This window comes from Pectinophora gossypiella, chromosome 1, assembly GCF_024362695.1.
Source record: "Pectinophora gossypiella chromosome 1, ilPecGoss1.1, whole genome shotgun sequence".
Taxonomy (NCBI): Eukaryota; Metazoa; Arthropoda; class Insecta; order Lepidoptera; family Gelechiidae; genus Pectinophora; species Pectinophora gossypiella.
In genome coordinates, this window is record NC_065404.1 from 433,741 (window position 1) to 452,918 (window position 19,178).

At 37.2% G+C, this 19,178-nt stretch overlaps 2 protein-coding genes across 2 annotated transcripts; both read right to left on the reverse strand.

Annotated features, from left to right (window-relative positions):
• Positions 1–1,076: 1,076 nt before the first annotated feature.
• On the reverse strand, positions 1,077–3,126 carry LOC126370566 (dTTP/UTP pyrophosphatase). The gene is made up of 4 exons (XM_050015539.1): positions 2,818–3,126; positions 2,457–2,698; positions 2,125–2,271; positions 1,077–1,341 (listed from the first exon to the last, which is right to left on the reverse strand). The coding sequence occupies exons 1-4, from the start codon at positions 2,905–2,907 to the stop codon at positions 1,188–1,190; spliced, it is 633 nt and encodes a 210-aa protein (XP_049871496.1). The 5' UTR covers positions 2,908–3,126; the 3' UTR covers positions 1,077–1,187.
• A 2,322-nt stretch (positions 3,127–5,448) lies between these two features.
• Positions 5,449–10,309, reverse strand: LOC126368278 (uncharacterized). Its single transcript, XM_050012210.1, has 2 exons — positions 6,848–10,309; positions 5,449–5,688 (listed from the first exon to the last, which is right to left on the reverse strand). The coding sequence occupies exon 1, from the start codon at positions 9,935–9,937 to the stop codon at positions 7,139–7,141; it is 2,799 nt and encodes a 932-aa protein (XP_049868167.1). The 5' UTR covers positions 9,938–10,309; the 3' UTR covers positions 5,449–5,688; positions 6,848–7,138.
• Between the last annotated feature and the right edge of the window lie 8,869 nt (positions 10,310–19,178).

The following is a 19,178-nucleotide window of genomic DNA, read 5'->3' on the forward strand; positions in this document are numbered from 1 at the left end:
GTAAATGTTCGCCATTATATTCTAAAATAAAGACGCGTGAAGTAAAAATCGTTTTAGTATGACCTGAAGTTTTACTTCGTTAAGTTACAATTGACTCAGTGCAATTCAATCCTATAGTCTTAACTAAGTATTGTAGATATCTTCAAGTATACATTTTTGGTATTAAGTGATACTACAAGAATTCTAAGTTTAGAATACGCAAGAACATTGTCTAAAGTAGGGTTTAAGTCTGACTTAACGTTGTCTTAAGTCTGTCTTGTATAAGAGTTAAAGTATGTGCCCACTTTTACTAAACTGTATCTTCAAGACATCTTGAGGGATATCTTGGAGACATATAAGACTTATCCAAGACAAGGGCTTGATTTAGTCTACTTGCCTTCAAGATATCTACAATTCTCATTTAAGACAATCGGTTGCTACTTGGGTTGAATGAATCAGTAACAGCGATCATTGTCGATTGTTCATTGAAGCAATACGATACCACGCGCTCGAGTTACTCAGGACAAGACAGCTTAGAATCCTGCCTGCTTTCTTTGAAACTGCGCAATAATTAGTGTAAGAGTAATAGGTACCTACGCGAATTAACTCATTCAAACACTTTTTTTTTCTGTTCTATTTATCTGTAATCAGTCGCAAAACTTTAATCAGATCTGCTGCATTGTTATTCATTTGTGGAAAGTGATAGGGGCGAAAACTAACAGCCCAACGCAACAGCGTAAGTGATACAAGTCCATCTCCCTCTAGGTATACCCAACTCATACTCATATGACACTGTTCTAGTTTACATTACAAGTCAGTTAGTATTGACAATAGATACATGAATCATGGAATGAGTAATTTCTAAGAAAATTATTACCTTTTTGAAACAAAGGCATAAAGTATAAACAGTATGAAACGCAACAAATTGCTTGCTTACCAAACATGGTTGCATTTAACGCCGTAACGCCATCTGTCGATGATCCAAGGCATATCTATGTAGGTCTCACTTCATTGCCATTGGTCACGCTTCACTTCACAAGCTTACCGTTTGAGAGTTCCTATAGTTGTCAGGAGATGGCGTTAGTCGGAATAAAATATATTTTTTTGTACTATTTATTCAGCTACTTCTGTGTTTAACAAATAATAAAATTATAAAATAGAAAGTATAACTTAACAGAAATATGTTTTTAACTGAATTCTAAATTAAACTATGCAACTTCTTTGTTCTTGTCTTTGAACATGTTATACAGCACTTGACTAAGTCTAAACAGTGGTAGCCCCACCACAGTAAAGTAGTCTCCTTCAATACGTTCTACGAACGTACCTCCAACGCCTTGAATACCGTATCCTCCCGCTTTATCCCTAAAATACAAAAGAACATTATATTCACCATCGATTTTACTCTCTGGATAAATACTGTAGAATGTACACAACATTTCAATAGAATGTTTGTACTTATTGGTTATTGTGTATTTATAAGATTTATATTGTTGATTTCAGGTTACATTTTATTAGTTATTCAATTATTTAATATTCATACTCTACATGGTTTAGTGAAGGACTTTTATTGTGCAATGCAATATATCATTTAATTACATCTGTATTTACCACTCTAGACAGAAAAAATGATTTCAATATTATTGCCTAGATACTGGAGAATGTAACAAATTCCTATGCAATATATTAAATATCACATACATATATACTAGTGATACCACCACATAGAAACACGTCAAAGGGACAGACAGCTAGTTAGCTGTCTTAGAAAACGTCTACCATATATCAGAAAACATCTGAGGTCAAATAGCTAAAACATAATAACTATTTCACCTCAGACGTTTTCTGAATATGATCATGCTTCAGGTACAATTTGATCCTTTGCAAGAACATTGCAAACGTGAATCACCTGTTTGTCTGAAAAAGCAAGATGGTTCCGTGTCTTGGAGGGCACGTTAAGCAATTGGTTCCGGCCATTAGCCATAAAATCACCTCCACCAACCTGCAGTGGTGCAGCATGATGGATGTGCGGAGTTAGACAACCTTGTGTGTTATACAAATATTCAACATCATATATTAACAGCATTTTTGTAATGCCTGACTCTAAAATCACTGTAGAATCTTCATATAACCAGTTCAAGAACTCACATAGGTTCTCCTGTAGCAATATATCCCTTAATCTGCTCCTCATCAATGTTACCAAATATAACATTTGTTTGCTCTGTGAACTTGACAATTTTCTCTGCTGCCTTCACCACCACACTGGTGTATACTACGTGCCCTCTCCCTGAAAGACTAAAAATACATTTATTAGTAATTAAAATATTTCATTAATGTTTTATGAAAAGTGGCACTGGTTATTGCTACAAAGTGTTGTGTTTGTGCACTTATTTAGTCAAATTGAGAATTTATGTAGTCTCTATATTATATTGTTATTGTTTAAAATTACAACTTAAAATGTGATCACTATTAAGCTTTACCTAGAAAGCATTTCATAAGCTTCAGCTTCTGAGCTAGGCTTCCCAAAAGTCAGTTTCCCAAGAGTGACCATAGTGTCAGCACCTATGACAATATCAGGGGCTTCTCCCTGTGTCTTCAATCTGCTCTCTACCTCAAGGACCTTTTGCAGAGCAGTCTCCTCCACAAAGGACGAGAAATCATTAAAATTCTTAGGGTCCAAATCTTCTTCAAACAATGAAGCGCACTGACTAACCTTAAGGCCCTGAAATTTAAATAAATGATAACATGATGATAACCTATCTTTTCAAGAGCATAAGTATGATAATTATACCGATGAACAAAGTTATCGTCGTTAGAAGCGGACCCCTTTAAATTACTTACAATGTTCTCAATAAGTTCTTTCCTTCTCGGAGAGCTACTAGCTAAAACAATGTTTTTATGTTTCAAAACATGCATCACTGGTTGCAGCATTTTGCAATTGTGTATTGTATTTGTTTGAGACGTTGAACTAAGTAAGTAGTTAAAATTAATTACAGTTGTAAAAAATGATTTAACTTAACCAGAATATACAAATCAAGCTATGTATTCTGATCTTCTAATTCACATACTAATACGTAACTACGTAATTTAAAAATAATTGTAATAATCGCTTTAAAAATCCGCCGCGCTTTCAGGTAACTGAATGAATGTTTTTTTTATGTCACTTAGAGATGGCGATCTGAGATCGATTAATCGATTTTTCGAGCCAAGAAAATCGATTTTTTAAATCGATATGTAGTACTGGATCGATTCATTGGATCGATACATCACCCTTTAAAATCGACATTCGATTTTTTTTGTTTTTGTATTAACCATACAATTAGTTGTAGGTGCCCGTATTACAAGAGTGCTGCCGGTTAATTACTCAAACACTTACGAGATGGCTGTGTGTTTAGTTTCCTTCGCCTCACTTCTCTTCAATAGAAAAAAGTTACGTTTATAATCTGTGACTTTTTTATCTGTTCTGTGATTGCGTCATCACATCATTCGATTAATTTGTTTGTTGACAACAAATTGTAGCTTGTTCACGAGCAATAAATAGAATCAACACTTCAATTTTAGATATTACTCGGCAACAACTTCCACAAAATAATATTGAGGAAGTCGACGCAATAGAAGGGACAGATAATGATATGAAAAAAGGAATTTGGGATTTTCATAAGTTGCTTGTAAAAAAGCAACTTTCTATGTACAATGCACTTGCACAGGAAAGTCAAGGCTTAAATGAAGAATTCAAACAATATTTATCGCAAGCAGTTGTGCACTTGAAGTATGACCCTATACTTTACTGGCAAGAACAAAAAAACTCTATTTATCACCACGTTCACTCAAAGCAATGATGTATATGAGTATTGTGGGATCATCTGTTCCTTGTGAGCGCCTTTTTTCAATTGCCGGAAACATCGCAAGTGATGAGCGGAACCGCTTGGGTCCCAGTAGACTTGACAGACTGTTGTTTTTAAAAAGTTTAAGTATTAAGCATTGGGAACTATAAGCTAAATTATCTATTTGCTTTGTAACCTAAAACTTGTCAATTTTGAAAATAAACGTCTCGTTCTATCGGATCTGATACTTTGATATGGTAATAAAAATAATTGTTATTATCGAAGTCCCTGACTTTACTAATTAAAGATCGTTAATTATAACATTCGTCTTATTTTGAATAAAATTGATTAATACTTATATTGTAATAGAAAATTGGAAAAAAGATCGATTTTTTGGAAATCGATATTTTAGATTTCGATTTTTTTGGGGATCGATTCATCAGGTCACGATTCGAATCGATTCAAAAATCGATCTTTTTTGGAATGCATCGCCATCCCTAATGTCACTGTTTTTTTTTTTTTTGGTTATTTTGTCCGTAGGACAGGCAAAGGGATCATAGTCCATACAGCCAAGTCATGTGTTATATTTATTTATATATTTTTAGTTATAAAATTCAATAGAAATAAACCAAGTCTGGCGTATTTTTACAAAATTAAGGCCGAAGCCAATTCTTAGTTTGATTTCAGAATTAAGGCCGAAGCCATGTCTTAGTTTGTTTTAAAAATTAAGGCCGAAGCCAAGTCTTATATTATTTTCAAATAAAGGCCGAAGCCAAGTCTTATATTGTTTTCAAATTAAGGCCGAAGCCAAGTCTTTTATTGTTTTCAAAATTAAGGCCGAAGCCAAGTCTTATATTGTTTTAAAATTAAGGCCGAAGCCAAGTCTTATTGTTTTCAAAGTTAAGGCCGAAGCCAAGTCTTAGTTTGTTTTCAAAATTAAGGCCGAAACCATGTCTTATATTGTTTTCCAAATTAAGGCCGAAGCCAAGTCTTAGTTTGTTTTCAAAATTAAGGCCGAAGCCAAGTCACAAAGTCACAAGTCAATAACAACTACAAGTAATCGAGAAAGGCGAAGGGTAAAATCCAAGACTAAAACACTAAAACAAAACAAAACGTATGTCGGTTGACATCTGTCAACACAACATTGAAACAAAAACAAAAGATACACAAAAGAAAAGAAAGTCAAAACGTAAAAAAGAACACTAATATATTCAAATTCAAGGTATTTCAAAGCAATAATCAAAAAGGAAGAAAGAATGTTTAGACAATCAAATATCTCCAAAAGTTGCTAAAACAAATTCATAGAGGGGCTTATAACAGTCCCTGTTTTTGAGAAGTTGCTGAAGGGAGAGCGGGATTTCTTCAGCTGTACGATATATGTTCAGGAGGCGGTCTATGAGAAGCAATCTGGGAAGAGTGAAACTACTGCAATCAAAGAAAAGATGTTGCAAAGTCTGATCAGCAGAGTTACAGAAATCACAAGTAGGTGATGTGAGAATTTTGATTCTATTTAAGTGGGCATTAAAACGGCAATGTCCTAGTCTAAGACGACATATAATTGAATAAAATTTTCTACCGGGGTACAGAGTACCTTTTGTAAACCATGGTGTTGATAAACTATTATTAATTTCGGCATACCATTTGTCGCGACGACTCTTTTACACTTATAAATATCTATCTATAATTATGTATATAATCAAAGAATTATGAATCTATTGTAGGGATGTGAATGCACACATACTAGACTGACGTCGCGAATACCAGTCAGTATGTGTAGATAGGATGTAACTCTTACTCACTCATAGGTTCCTATGTCAGTGATCAGATCCTCAATATGGCTTTCCTTACACCTTTCCTTTCACCTCATGGATACGGATTACTTCTCCATCTGTAAGTTTAAGAAACATAAATGAACTACTGATTGGTGATACAACTACCACCTACTTGGTGACACATCACCCTGCAGAATGTAAGTTTATCTCTCTTAATGACTCTGGCTGAACACCAGCGTATGTGATCTTATTAGTTACTCTTAGGTATTACTTTATGTCAGTTAATTGCCCTCTTATACATGACCCTTTCAATGGTGTGCCTATCAGCACTTAGTTAGCCGAGTAAGACTTATTCATTAGTGTGCATGCCAGCACTTGGGTGGCCAAGAAGGCCCTATTCATCAGTGTGCCCGCCAGCACTTGGGTGGCCAAGAAAGCCTCTTATAACAGTGTGCACGCCAGCACTTAGGTGGTCAAGGAAGACCTCTTCAACGGTGTGCACGCCAGCACTTAGGTGGCCAAGAAAGCCTCTTATAACAGTGTGCACGCCAGCACTTAGGTGGTCAAGGAAGACCTCTTCAACGTTGTGCACGCCAGCACTTAGGTGGCCAAGAAAGCCTCTTATAACAGTGTGCACGCCAGCACTTACATGGCCAAGAAAGCCTCTCATAACAGTGTGCACGCCAGCACTTACATGGCCAAGAAAGCCTCTCATAACAGTGTGCACGCCAGCACTTACATGGCCAAGAAAGCCTCTCATAACAGTGTGCACGCCAGCACTTACATGGCCAAGAAAGCCTCTCATAACAGTGTGCACGCCAGCACTTACATGGCCAAGAAAGCCTCTACATTTGGTGCACCATACTCTTAGATGCAACCTGGCCAGGAAATACTTCTACGATTGCGGGCTACTCATTTGGACAACGGTAGCCAAGGAAGGCTTCTACAATTGCAAGCTATGCATACAGACAACGTCTTCAATTGTGGGCATTACTTATTGATGCCCCCTAAAGAGTACTCATCTATCTTTACAAGTCGCATTGCCGGCCGGCCATTTTAAACACAAGTTATTAAACAGAATTTGGCATCATCGTTAGTAAAATTATAGTCAGAATAATAAAAGGGAGTTATATCACCACTACGTAGCTTTAGTAACAGCATCAGCGGGACTTTCTGCACTTTTTCACTCATATAAAAGTTAAACTCACTTTAACTACTTTCTTAGAAAACTAGCTTGTCAAGACAAGATTTAAGACATAGACAAGATTCACTTACTGATAGAAAAATTAGCGGGCTTCCGTTTCGGTGTTGCTACTTGTGACATTCCATATTTAAAATCGTGACTCATCGTCACGACACTCCCGACGAACGAAGAATTTTAGGGACATCGTGACGGCGTCAACCAGCCTTCGTCACGACACTCCCGACGAACGAAGAATTTTAGGGACATCGTGACGGCGTCAACCAGCCTTCGTCACGACACTCCCGACGAACGAAGAATTTTAGGGACATCGTGACGGCGTCAACCAGCCTTCGTCACGACACTCCCGACGAACGAAGAACTTGTCATAGTAGGGCGACCAAGTTGGCCGTCCATTCCCTTATCTTTTCCAGGGCTCTCGTGGCAGCGGCACGCACCGGTCTAGACTCATTATCATTCTCTTGTTCATTAACATCATTTTCTGATTCATTAACAACTTCAGTAATATCATTATCTGGTTCACTGACAACTTCAGTAACCCCATCAATCATTCGTTTAGTGCTGTCTCTTACAGTTTCCATTTCTATATCATTATCTTTATTTTGTATATTAGTAATTACCTCTTCAGGAATATCTATAGGCCTTGAATCATTCACAGAACCAACTATTCTTGTTCTCTTTAGAGTTTGACCAATATTTTCAGAACTATTCTCAATATTTTCATTATCAAAATCCTCAACTTCAAGCGGATACAACTGAGTGATTGATCTCGTATATATCTTGTTTCCAACTTTAACATTAGCTACTCTACAAAATCCATCTTTGTTTGTAGTAAGTGAGACTATTCTACCCACTTTCCAATCTTCTCTATTTTTTGTATCTCCTTTTATCTGTACTACCTGTCCTTCTTTAGGTATTAACTGAGACTTAATTCTTGGCTCTTTTAATGAATTTTGAAATCTTTCCCGAAGACTAGAAAGATATCGGTTCATAAACATGTCTTTAAACTCATCTAGAATTACTAAAGCTCTTTTCCAGCCTTGAATCAAATCTTGTTTCGTTGTTGTGCCTTCAATAAGAATGTCTTTATTATTTGTTGTCTCTGTCCTGATACATTTACCCATCATCAAAAAATCAGCTGGTTTCAGTATATGCACCATTTCTGAATCGACACAGGTAAGTGGTCTTGTATTTAAAATAGCTTCAATTTCTTTAATAACTGTATTGATTTCACTGTCATTTAACAAATGTTTATGCAATGTTCTCTTCATACAATGCTTTACTAGACTCACTAGTCTCTCATAAAAACCACCAAACCATGGTGATAACTGTGGTATAAATTTCCATGTAATTTTATTCTCTTTACAGTATGGATTGGTTAGAAGCTCTGATATAAGTTTGAATTGTGAAGCATTGTCTGAAACTATCAAACCAGGAGTCCCTCTTGTAGAAATCATTCGTCTTAGAGCAAGTAGCCCTTCTTTAGCAGATAAGTCTTGTACCATTTCTAGATGTATAGCTCTTACAGCTAAACAAGTGAATAAACAAATCCACCTCTTGGAAACTCCATTTTCAGTCTTTACTAATATTGGTCCTAAATAATCAAGTCCAGTAAATGTAAAAGGTGAACTATAGTTCACTCTCTCAGCAGGAAGTGCAGGAGTAGGCGGAAGTTTGAATGGACCGCCTCCATGCTTGATACAGCTCGAACACTGTCTTATAATCTTTTGAACTTGAGCTTTACCCTGTGGTATCCAGTACAACTTCCGAATTAAACTCAATGTATGATTGGCTCCAACATGGTAGTTGTCTTCATGTATTCTCTTTATTAAACTATTTGTGAAGTCACAGTTCTTGGGCAATAAAATTGGGTATTTCATGTCAAACGACCATTCAGTATTTTCAAATCTTCCTTTGCTTCTTAACAAACCATCATCATCTTTAAATAATCGTAGATTTCGACTTAAAGCAGTTTCTTTCATATTAACCTCATCAGGAAAATAAGTTTCTTGTATTCTTTTCATTTCTTCTATTTCTTTTGACTTACTATCGTGTTTACTACTTTTACTTTCTTCTTTATTATTTAATGGCTTTGTAGCTTCATGAACATTCTCCAAATGTTCACCCATCTTCAAAGGCTCTTCTGATGTCAGAAGTGAAAGTTCTTTTAATAAGTTAGTAGGCCATGTATTTGCATTCTGTAGAAGGAAATCTGGACCCTTAAGCCAGTATGTCTTCTCTTGTTTAGTTTTATTAGGGCGTGTTGCAACATCTGCAGGATTCAACTCTGTTGGAACATATCGTACGATAACATTCTTGTTCTGTTTAATCTCTCCAATTCTTCTAGAGACAAAAGGTGTTAATAACTTGTTTGAATTATACCAATCGATGACAATCTGACTGTCTGTCCATAAGAATTGTTTTCTTATTTTAATTTGCAAAGATTTCTCAACATACTTCAATAGTCTACTGCCAATCAGCACGCCTAATAATTCTAGACGAGGTATTTTCAAATTATCTTGGTCCTTGATAGGTGTTAACCGTGATTTACCTATTACAAATCCTTTGCCATTTTCATTTACTATATATACTACAGCTGCATAAGCCTTCGTTGATGCATCCGTGAAACAATGTAACTGACTTTCTTTACTTTCAAAGTCCTTTGTATAATATCTTGGTATTTCTTCCTGTTCAGTTTCTAAATTATTATATATGTTTCTCCATTCTTCAAATAATTCTTTGGGTAACTTTGAATCCCATTTAATTTTGCTTTTCCACAGATCTTGCATGAACAATTTTGGTGATAACAACGATGGTGCAACAAATCCACATGGATCGTAAGTAGAAGCAATTGTCCTTAAGACTCCTCGTTTAGTTGTTTGTAAGTCAACATTGTTTGGTCTCAATTGAATTGTATCTTTGTTTGTATTCCAGTCTAAGCCGAGAACCTTGACAACTTCTTTGTCAAGTACATCTGGTATCTTCTCTTTAAATTCTTTCGAGTTGGAACTCCACTCTCTTAGATTCATAGATATCTTCTCAAATTCTCTTTTTAAATTGTTGTATAATGTAATCGCTTGTAATGTCGTCTTCGTCCCAGTAACCAAATTGTCTACATATATGTCACCAGAAACTTGTTGTACAGCCTTATTAGCCGACTGCATTAAATGGTATTTGATAGTTGCGTTTAACAAGAATGGACTAGATATGACCCCAAACGGTACTCGACAAAAGCGAAGGTGTATAATATTGTCATCAGTAGCTGCTTTCGTTATATCTTTGAGCCATAGAAATCTAGTAACATCTTTACTGTCATCTTGAAGTCCAATTTGTAAAAATGCCTTTTCAACGTCTGCTGTTATTGCTGTTTTATGAGATCTGAATCTTATCAATAATCCTGTTAAATCTTCTAGTAATACTGGTCCAGCTCGAAGACATTCATTGAGACTAACTCCTTGTTTCAGTTTTGCTGACGCATCATATACAATACGAACAGCTTTTCCAGGTGTCTTTACTCCATGATGTGGCAGGTAATGTATGGTATATACAGGGTGTAACGGAAGGGGGGTATCAAGCCGAAAGGGGACAAAACTATACCTTATGTAGATCTTATCTGCAAAATTTCAATTAAAAAAAAACACTTTTGATATTTTTTTCAATTTCAGTTAAAAAAATATTTTAATATTTCCAGCATGTAAAAAACACGGCACAGCACTATTGAGGTCACTGTTCTTAATCCACTCAAATATTGGCACTACACAAATCTCCTAGCGCGTCCTGGTCGCCTGGTACTCGTAGCGCTCGCACGGCCGCGATAGGTACGAAATTCGAGCGGGCGGCGGCTTTGGCGGCAACGTCAAAAGGAGTCGGCGGCCGATTGGAACAATCCGAGTCGGCGGCACGTCGGCGACTGTAACAAACAAGAATGACACTAAAGCATCTAATAATTGGAGTCATTTTGCTTTGACAACTATTCTCACATTATTTTATGACGTGTAAAATAAGTTAAAATTACCTACTTGTTTAGGTAAGGTATTTAATTTAATAGTAAATAGGAAAAAAAGTGTGAAAGTGTGGGTAAGTAGGTAGGTAATTAATAATTAGACTTACGTTTTACAAGAAAGGTTCGAAATGTCGTCATCCCCGTTCGATGCACAGACCTGCCGCTTCATCTGTCCACAACACTTTCGAAGCAAAGTCTGGTGAGCTTTCCACTTGAACTCGGTACCATTCTCAGAATGCCACACGAGGTAAATAATCAGCAGGAATTAGCTCGGGCGTACGTTGCATGTGGTAAGGTTCGCGTGGTAGTCCTTGGGTTGGCTGCACGGCTAGTACGGCTTCTTCAAACTCCGGATCACGGGTCGCCGAGCGGCCAGTCTCGGATGACGCGTGGAAAGAGCCCGTTAAATGCAGTAGGCGATTGACCATTTTCCTGAAGCAATGCAGTGAAGGCAGTTGCCTGGCTTCATCAGCTGGTCTACCTTCTATGAATCGCTGATACAAGTTCCGTGCTTCACTTAAGTTGCCATCGCCGGCACCCACACACATCATCATTTCATAATAACCTACATTACTCAAAGACACCTCGAACTATCACTGATCACAGTTATCACAACAAATCCAAATTTCGAACTTCACTCCACAGATAGTAAACAAGCACTGACAAATAATTTGACAGTTTACTTTCGTGTGCATGTTTCTATCTCTTTTGGAATGCTAGTATCCTGGTACTTAAGGGTGTGTTATTTCTTTGTGCGCAATAAAATATTTTTATGGTATTGTTTGAATGAATGAATGAATGTATTGTATTTTATGAAAGTAGGTACGTATTTTACTTTGAACCTAGAAAAGTAAAAAAGTCGTTTATCTAATAAGGATCACCCGCGCTCACACTCTGGCACTAACACAGAATTGCCACGTTTCTTCGCAAATATCCCGCGCAATAGCAGAAGGCGAAATTAATCTGTCAATAATAAGACATACTATCACTCTGCCCGTATCCCTAATGGGGTGGGCAGAGTCACAAGAACATCCCATTAGCGGTACGAGCATGATAATTATTTATGTACCTATGTTATGATTACTTGTGGCTCTGTCTGCCCCATAAGAGATAAAGGCGTGATATTATGTATGTATGTTTGGTACGGGCATGTAGCGATACGAGCGTGTAGTGGTAAGTGAAATTCCGCAGTCTCTGCCTACTCCAATGGGAAAAAGGCGTGATGTTATTGTTCACTGTTGGATAATACACGACTACAATTTAGGAAGGAAAAAAAATACAAAAAAAAAAAAATATTTTTTATCATGGTTAATGATAACTTCCCCTTAACAGCACCGCCATTTTGAATTTCGGGTGCACTAGGGCTTGCCGATCAAAAAATGTCTATCGATAATCTATCCCGACCGAGAGTCGATCGATAGCAAGACTATTGATAACTCGGAAAGTGGGAACATTTTCGATTTTATTACCTAAGTGCAATACAATCGATAGTATCGTTGCGGATTAATAACAAACTATCGATAATTTTGCCCTCAGTCAGTAGTATTGCTACACTCCGATAGTATGGTTATTTTGAGTGGGCTGATTGTCTAAACTGAATTTCAATAACTCAAAAGTCCATGGATTTAGATTTTTTGAAAAGCTATTTTTTTATTTCTACCAATCAAAATCGTAGTTGAAAATGATTATGATCGATAATCGATACTGAACTATCGATAGTTTGAAACACTAGCGTGCCTTTTTCTATTCGCGAGCCCTGGCATCCTGGTACAGGGTATAAATCCCATTAACTGTCCCAATGCAATTTGCAATTCCGTGCTTCGGAAGGCACGGTTGGTCCCGGTGACTACTTACTCATGTAAGAAAGTAGTTATTACATGAGTCATGTCAGGGGCCTCTGGCGGCTCAATAGTTACCCTGACACCAGGGTTGATGAGGTTGGTAATCCACCTCACAACCCACACGATAGAAAGATTTAAAAAAATACTGTTATGTGTTTTTAATTCCTTGTACGCAATAAAGTATTATTGTATTGTACGAAAGTACTTATTTTAAGATTACTTTTACCATGTCATAGTAAAAGTAAAGTTATGTTAGGTAGGTACTTTACTTGAGAAATTGATTTTGTCTTTACTATGTTGTAAACGTAACATTAATGTCTCGTTAATAAGATACACAATCACTTGCAGCTGCTCGTATCCCTAATGGGGTGGGCAGAGCCATAAGTAATCAGAACATACTAACATAATATCACGCCCGTATCACTAAGGGGTAGGCAGTCACAACGGTACTTGAGAAATTTATTTTGCTTTTACTATGTTGTAAATCCCCAAGGAATTCTAAGAAGCCTCTGACGTTGCCGGTCGCCTCAGGGAGGCACCCCGTCTGGCCAAGGTGCCGGACCCGGTAGTTGGCGGCTCCTTCACACTCCAGTAGCACATGGGCCGCTGTCTCGTCCATGCAGGTTCTGCACAGGGGCTTGTCGGTGACACCTAGTGTAAACAGATGTTTGTTGATATCACCGTGACCACACAGCTACACCTGCTACCTGCAGCTGTTACCTGTATTAGTGGAGACCTCTTCACATTTAGAATTCTTTTGGAGAGACAACTATTGATGTTGGGTAGTGCCAACTTAGCCTGCCTGCATTTATTTACGGTGGTTCATAGTCTGGTGTGTTTGTTCATTCCCAAATACCCTAATACCGAACTAGCTTTATTTGCGGATGATACAGCCATCTATTCTTCGTGCCGTGGTCGAGTTATGATGACCGGAATTCTCCAACGCGCCAATGCCTTGGGCAAGTAGTTTCGCAAATGGAGAATCAAGGTAAACCCGGAGAAAAGTGCAGCGGTGTACTTTTCAAAGGGCTATTATAATACGTCACGGTCACGCTGTCAACTTAAGTCATCAAGATGTCTGGCAAGCCGATCCCTTGGGAGGAGCAAGTCAAATATCTCGGCGTAGTCTTAGATAGACGTCTTACTTTCAAGGCCCATATCAAACGTGTGCGCGATCGCGCCACGTTTGTAATGGGCCGTGTTCATTGTCTCCTTAACAAGCGTAGTAAATTATCCCTTTGGAATCTACACGACTTGCATCCGTCCGATCATGACCTATGCAGGGGTAGTTTTCGCTCACGCGAGTCTCTCTCAAATCCACCGTCTACAGGAAATACAAAATCGTTCGTGGTTCCATCGCAATGAAAATCTGCACATTGACCTAAGTCTGCCAACCATTGCCCAATGGCTCAAATTAGTTTTTTTGATTCTGCTCCGCACCAACCAAATCCCCTGGTAGTTGCGGCTTCCGAATACATCCCGCTTAGGAACGGTACTGAATAGCATCGGCGTCCAAAGTATGTAATACGATCCCGACGACCCGATTACTCTAGCCATAGAATCAGCCAATCAGCTCGCGACAACAAACATTTCAGGACCCCGATACCGACACCGCCGGCGTGGTCGACGACTTCCCTCAATCAGCGCTTATCGCTATCGACTTACTAGGGTCGTTTAATTCTTTCAAATATTTTTCCTCTCAGACGACGCCCTGAGCCGAGGTTCGCGCCCAACTGGGCACCCTCAGGCCTGTTGTCTTAAACGTTGTACCGGGTGAGAGCCTTCAGCGCTCCCCATTTGTCCGGCCAAGTAGTTAATGTCATTTGCGGCAAAACTTCGATAAGTCACGTCAAAAAAAGGTGTGTTTGTTGGCTGCTCTCGTTCGTAGCAGCGAGCGGACCTGTCCGAATGAGATCGGCAATATCGGTTCCGGACCGATGGCTGTTACCTCCCGTTCCCCTTCTGGCCAACTCGTCCGCCGCGTCGTTACCTCTTGAATCACTGTGTCCTTTGATCCATTGTAAGGTGAGGTGTTAGTATTTGCACACCTTAGTCAGTGATTGGTGGTAACTGTGTATGAGTAGTAGTAGTTGTTTAGGGCCTGCAAAACTCTGAAAGTATTCTAATGAAACTGTCCCGTACCTAGCTAGCCATGAACGCATTCGCCGCTAGTGTGATGCCCATTTGACCTGGATGACGGTGTTAAGGGAGCCTGATATTACGTAATCATAAAATAAAGCATACTACACAAGGAGACGAGATGCATTGTAAAGTACATTTCTTTATCAACTATTAATGTAGGTAATCGACTACATTTTTGGACAAAACTTGTACAACAAAGTGACTCTGCCCATCTCAGTAGCGCAGTAAGTGTGATATTAGATATGTGTAATTACTTGTAGCTCTGTCTGGTCCATTAGGGATAAAGCCGTGATTTATGTATGTTCACATCTTGTTCTATCCTATTGGTTGTGAGGTGGATAACCAACCTCGTCAATCCTGGTGCGAGGGTTATTATTGAGCCGCCAAATGCCCCTGACATGGCTCATGTAACGACTACTTATTACATCAGTAAGCAGTAACCGGGACCAATGCCCATTGTTTTTTTAACTATTGTGTCTGGAAATCTTGGCCTCACAAGGATGAAACAAAACAATTTAAAAAATATTGATTAATATGGCCATCACTGGCACGTTTACCCTTTACTAGGGCAGGCATAAATAAAAGAGGTGGTAGCTGTTCACTCAAAAGTTAAATACCTTGAACAGCTGATTGCTACGTAGTGTTGTGCAAATTTGAATTTATTACATGAAGACCTGGAATTCAATTGCTCATAACTAATGCAAATATGAATTTAGGCGGCCAATACTCTCGCATGTGATTTGTAGATAGTGACAGAGTAGGCACACTTCGGGTTGATACCCCCGTTCCGTTACACCCTGTATACTGTGATCTATTTCATCAGAGGGAACAGCTTCAATGATTCCATCTTTAAGTTGGTTTCTAATTGTCTCATCATATAACTTCAATGTGTCTTTATCCATTCGTCTTAATAAATTGATTAATCTTCCTGTCACTAGTCCAAGATTAGTAGGTAGAGTAGAAACATTATTATTCCATGGCCAGCATACAAAATATCTCTTGTCCTTGTATTTTGTGTTATCATTAAAGTTCTTCATAGCTTCTTCCTCTTTAGTAGTGTTGGGAGAGTCAGTAATTCCAATACATTCAAGGTCCCATAAGTTCTTCAGGTGCATGTTGTCTAAAGGTAAGTCCGGTTTATTCAATTTTGTTTCTTTATTCGACTGAAAGTAAGTAATAACTGATAAATTATCTATATTTTTCTTTTCTGTTTTCCCTGTCAACATCCATCCAAATTTAGAATCCACTAAAAATAAGTTCTCACTTATCAGTTTCTTTGTTGTGTCTATAACCGTGAAATAATAGTCATTGCCGATGAGGATGTCCACTTGGTCACCAAGTGAACCATCGTCTGCCAAGATACATTCATTCTTCCAATGATAAAGTTCTTCTCCAGGATAACTAACATGCTGTGCAATGGTTGGTACAACATTGGCGTACAGTACGACTTCTTCGTTAGTTCTGGTAAGTATATTTAATTTCACTAATGGACTATCATATTCCAATGGTTTATCAGTTCCGAAGGTGAAGACGGAAAGATGGTGTTCTTCTATTACAGCTAAATTCAATTCAGTAGCAATCCTCCTTGTTACATATGAACGCTGACTGCCAGAGTCCATAAGGATCCGACAATTCACTTTGTCACATTTATTTTCATTTAATACAGTAACTACTGCTGTCTGTAACACCGTTGTAGAATTTCCAGATTTGACTGAAGTATTTGTATGCAATGTTTTCACTTTCACAGAATCACAAACTTTTGGACATAAAGCTCTGTTATGCCTCCCTCCACAATGTATACATTTTTTATTTATTTTACATGACTTACTCCAGTGACCTTGAACAAAGCAATAAAAGCATCGGCCCTTTAATTTAATTTGTCTGTCCTTAACAGTTCTTACAGTCTTACATTGATCATTGTAATGTGCTCCTGAGCAGAAAATACAATTTAATCTTGGTTTTTTCATGTTTATATCTTTCTCATATGAATTTTCAAATTTTCTTTTATTAGGAAGCATTCTATTATTATTGTAATTATTATTCTTGTAGTTAGGAGCAAACCTCATTTTCATTTTCCAATCCTGATGTTTATCCTTCAAATTCTTAAAACGTTCTTGGATCTTAAACCTTCTTGAACCGCTTGACAGTTTATGTTGGTTCACACTATCTTTACCGTGGAATGTCTCAACCGTGTAATGTCTAATTTCCTTTTGACTCTTCTCTTGAGCAATTCTATTAGCATCCTCTCTTGCTGAAATAATAATCTCTAATTGTTTTCTCATATCTTCAATAGAATCTGTCTTTAACAACATCTTTAACTCATACACTATCTCTTCAGGAAACTTTTCAATAATAATAAACCGCAGATGGTTATGGTTAGTATTCTCACCAAGTGAACTTAAAACTCGTAGATGCCGCTCTACTTCATTAAGAGTTCTCCGACAATCTTCAGCAGTCTTGTCCGCAGCCTTAATTTTATATAAGGCAGCATAGTGAGCATCAATTATGTAATGTTCCTTACCATATCGTTCCTTAAGAATCGATACAGCAATCTGATAGTTTTTATTTGTTGTTTCTAATCCTTCAACAGCTCTCTTCGCATCTCCAGATAATGAAGCCTTCAAGTACAATAATTTGTCCACGTCCGGTAAGTGTCTACTATCAATATTTGATGTGAAATGGTCCCAGAACTGTTGCCATTGCAACACATCACCACTAAATTCAGGTAAGTTCAATTTTGGTAATTCACTATAAGTAGCTTTATTTGACCGTTCACTTCGGTCTTCACGTAAACCTTTTAACTTTATGGTCAACTCTATGAGAATTTCCTCGGAATTTAATTGAATAGCACTAAACATTGAGATGTCATCAGCAGATGGTTCGATACTCAATCGAAAATAATTGTTTAATTCAGTTGAAAAACGAGAATGAAGATTTTCCAATTTCTTGGTAGCAATTTCTGCTTGCTGTTTGTCAATATCACTTATTTCCTTTTGTAAGAATGTTTCGCACTGTTTCGTCACAATCTCGATATGATTTATTATATCTTGGAGTCTAGAAATTATCAATGACTCCATCATTCGTAAGTAGACCGGTATATGCCAACAAGATTCTTAGCTGAAAATATTTACACACAGTAAGTATTCAAACGTCAAACATTTAGATTTTCTCTAATCGTAATCAGGTAAGTATTCTATTATTGCTCTTTACGACAAGTACATTCATAAACTTATAATTCTTTTTAGCTAGAAAATTCAAAATATAATGGCGTCTGTCCACAACAGAGAAAACTTGACAAAAATAATTATCGTAAGTACGTATGTATGTACCGACCATATTCCATCATAAAACAAGCTCATTACTTGCGTTTACAATGTAAAACAACTTCAGTATCACTCATGAAAACTGATTATACGATATTTAGATACACAAACTTACTGCATCAGCCATGATTACAATCTCACAGTTTATCTTACGAAAATCTCGAAATATAACGATATCTCAACAAATTCTTTTACTCACCAAGTAAATCCAATCACAAACTATGAAACTATTCACTATTTAACTCTTATCACAAGGTATTTTATTTAAAATAAGAACTTTTCAATCTCTGTATGTCAAACTTTTCTGAAGAAAACGAGCAAAGTAATGTTGCCAACATCACGTTAAAATATTCCTCTCTCGTGAATATACCTTAAAAAATATTATGATGATTTCTCAACTCTCCATTAATAGCGTATACCATTAAATAATACACACAATTTTTTCTTCTTATTTATACGTAATTCAATTTACAACAACCAAGAATTTCATACAAAATTATGAACTTCAACTTAATATTATTTACCCACTCGTAAATATTTTACCCACAATCGGGATCATTTTATTAAACAGCAACACTAAGGTTCTTTCTCTCTCGTTCTCGCGAAACAGAAATAGTATTTCCGGTGTATTATCTTTACACACCAATATTCATAAATTCACGTCATTTGGGAACACAAATAAATGTAAACAACATTATAAATCATAAAATCATTTTCTATAATGTATTTCAACACAAACAAACACAATATCTCGTAAATAAAACATCATTTGATCATAACTCGTTTCGCTGCTTTCTACCACAATGGCGTCGTTTCATTCATCAAATTTTCGTATCATTTTTCTACAACAGAACTCTTTTACGTACCTTTTCTGTCAGACAGCACATATTTAACCAAAATATGAATCTTCGTAATCATTCTAGAATGTCATCGTGTCTAGAATTATGGATTCACCTCAGATTTCTTTTAATTTTCGTTCGTAATAACCACGAATATAGACCAGTGCCGCCATCTAGTGCCCTTTTACAGTATTACTATCAGATGACCAATTTTGAACATTTATTCATTTTCATCATAAAACTTGTCTTATATGCCT

Bases quoted from the DNA above. Each gene is read 5' to 3' on its own strand.
- LOC126370566 (XM_050015539.1), bottom strand. From the start codon at position 2,907: ATGCTGCAACCAGTGATGCATGTTTTGAAACATAAAAACATTGTTTTA. The intron at 2,272-2,456 runs GTAAAGCTTAAT...ATGTATTTTTAG, and splicing joins GCTTATGAAATGCTTTCTAG to TCTTTCAGGGAGAGGGCACG. The intron at 1,342-2,124 runs GTGAGTTCTTGA...TTTGTATTTTAG, and splicing joins ATTGCTACAGGAGAACCTAT to GGATAAAGCGGGAGGATACG.
- LOC126368278 (XM_050012210.1), bottom strand. From the start codon at position 9,937: ATGCAGTCGGCTAATAAGGCTGTACAACAAGTTTCTGGTGACATATAT.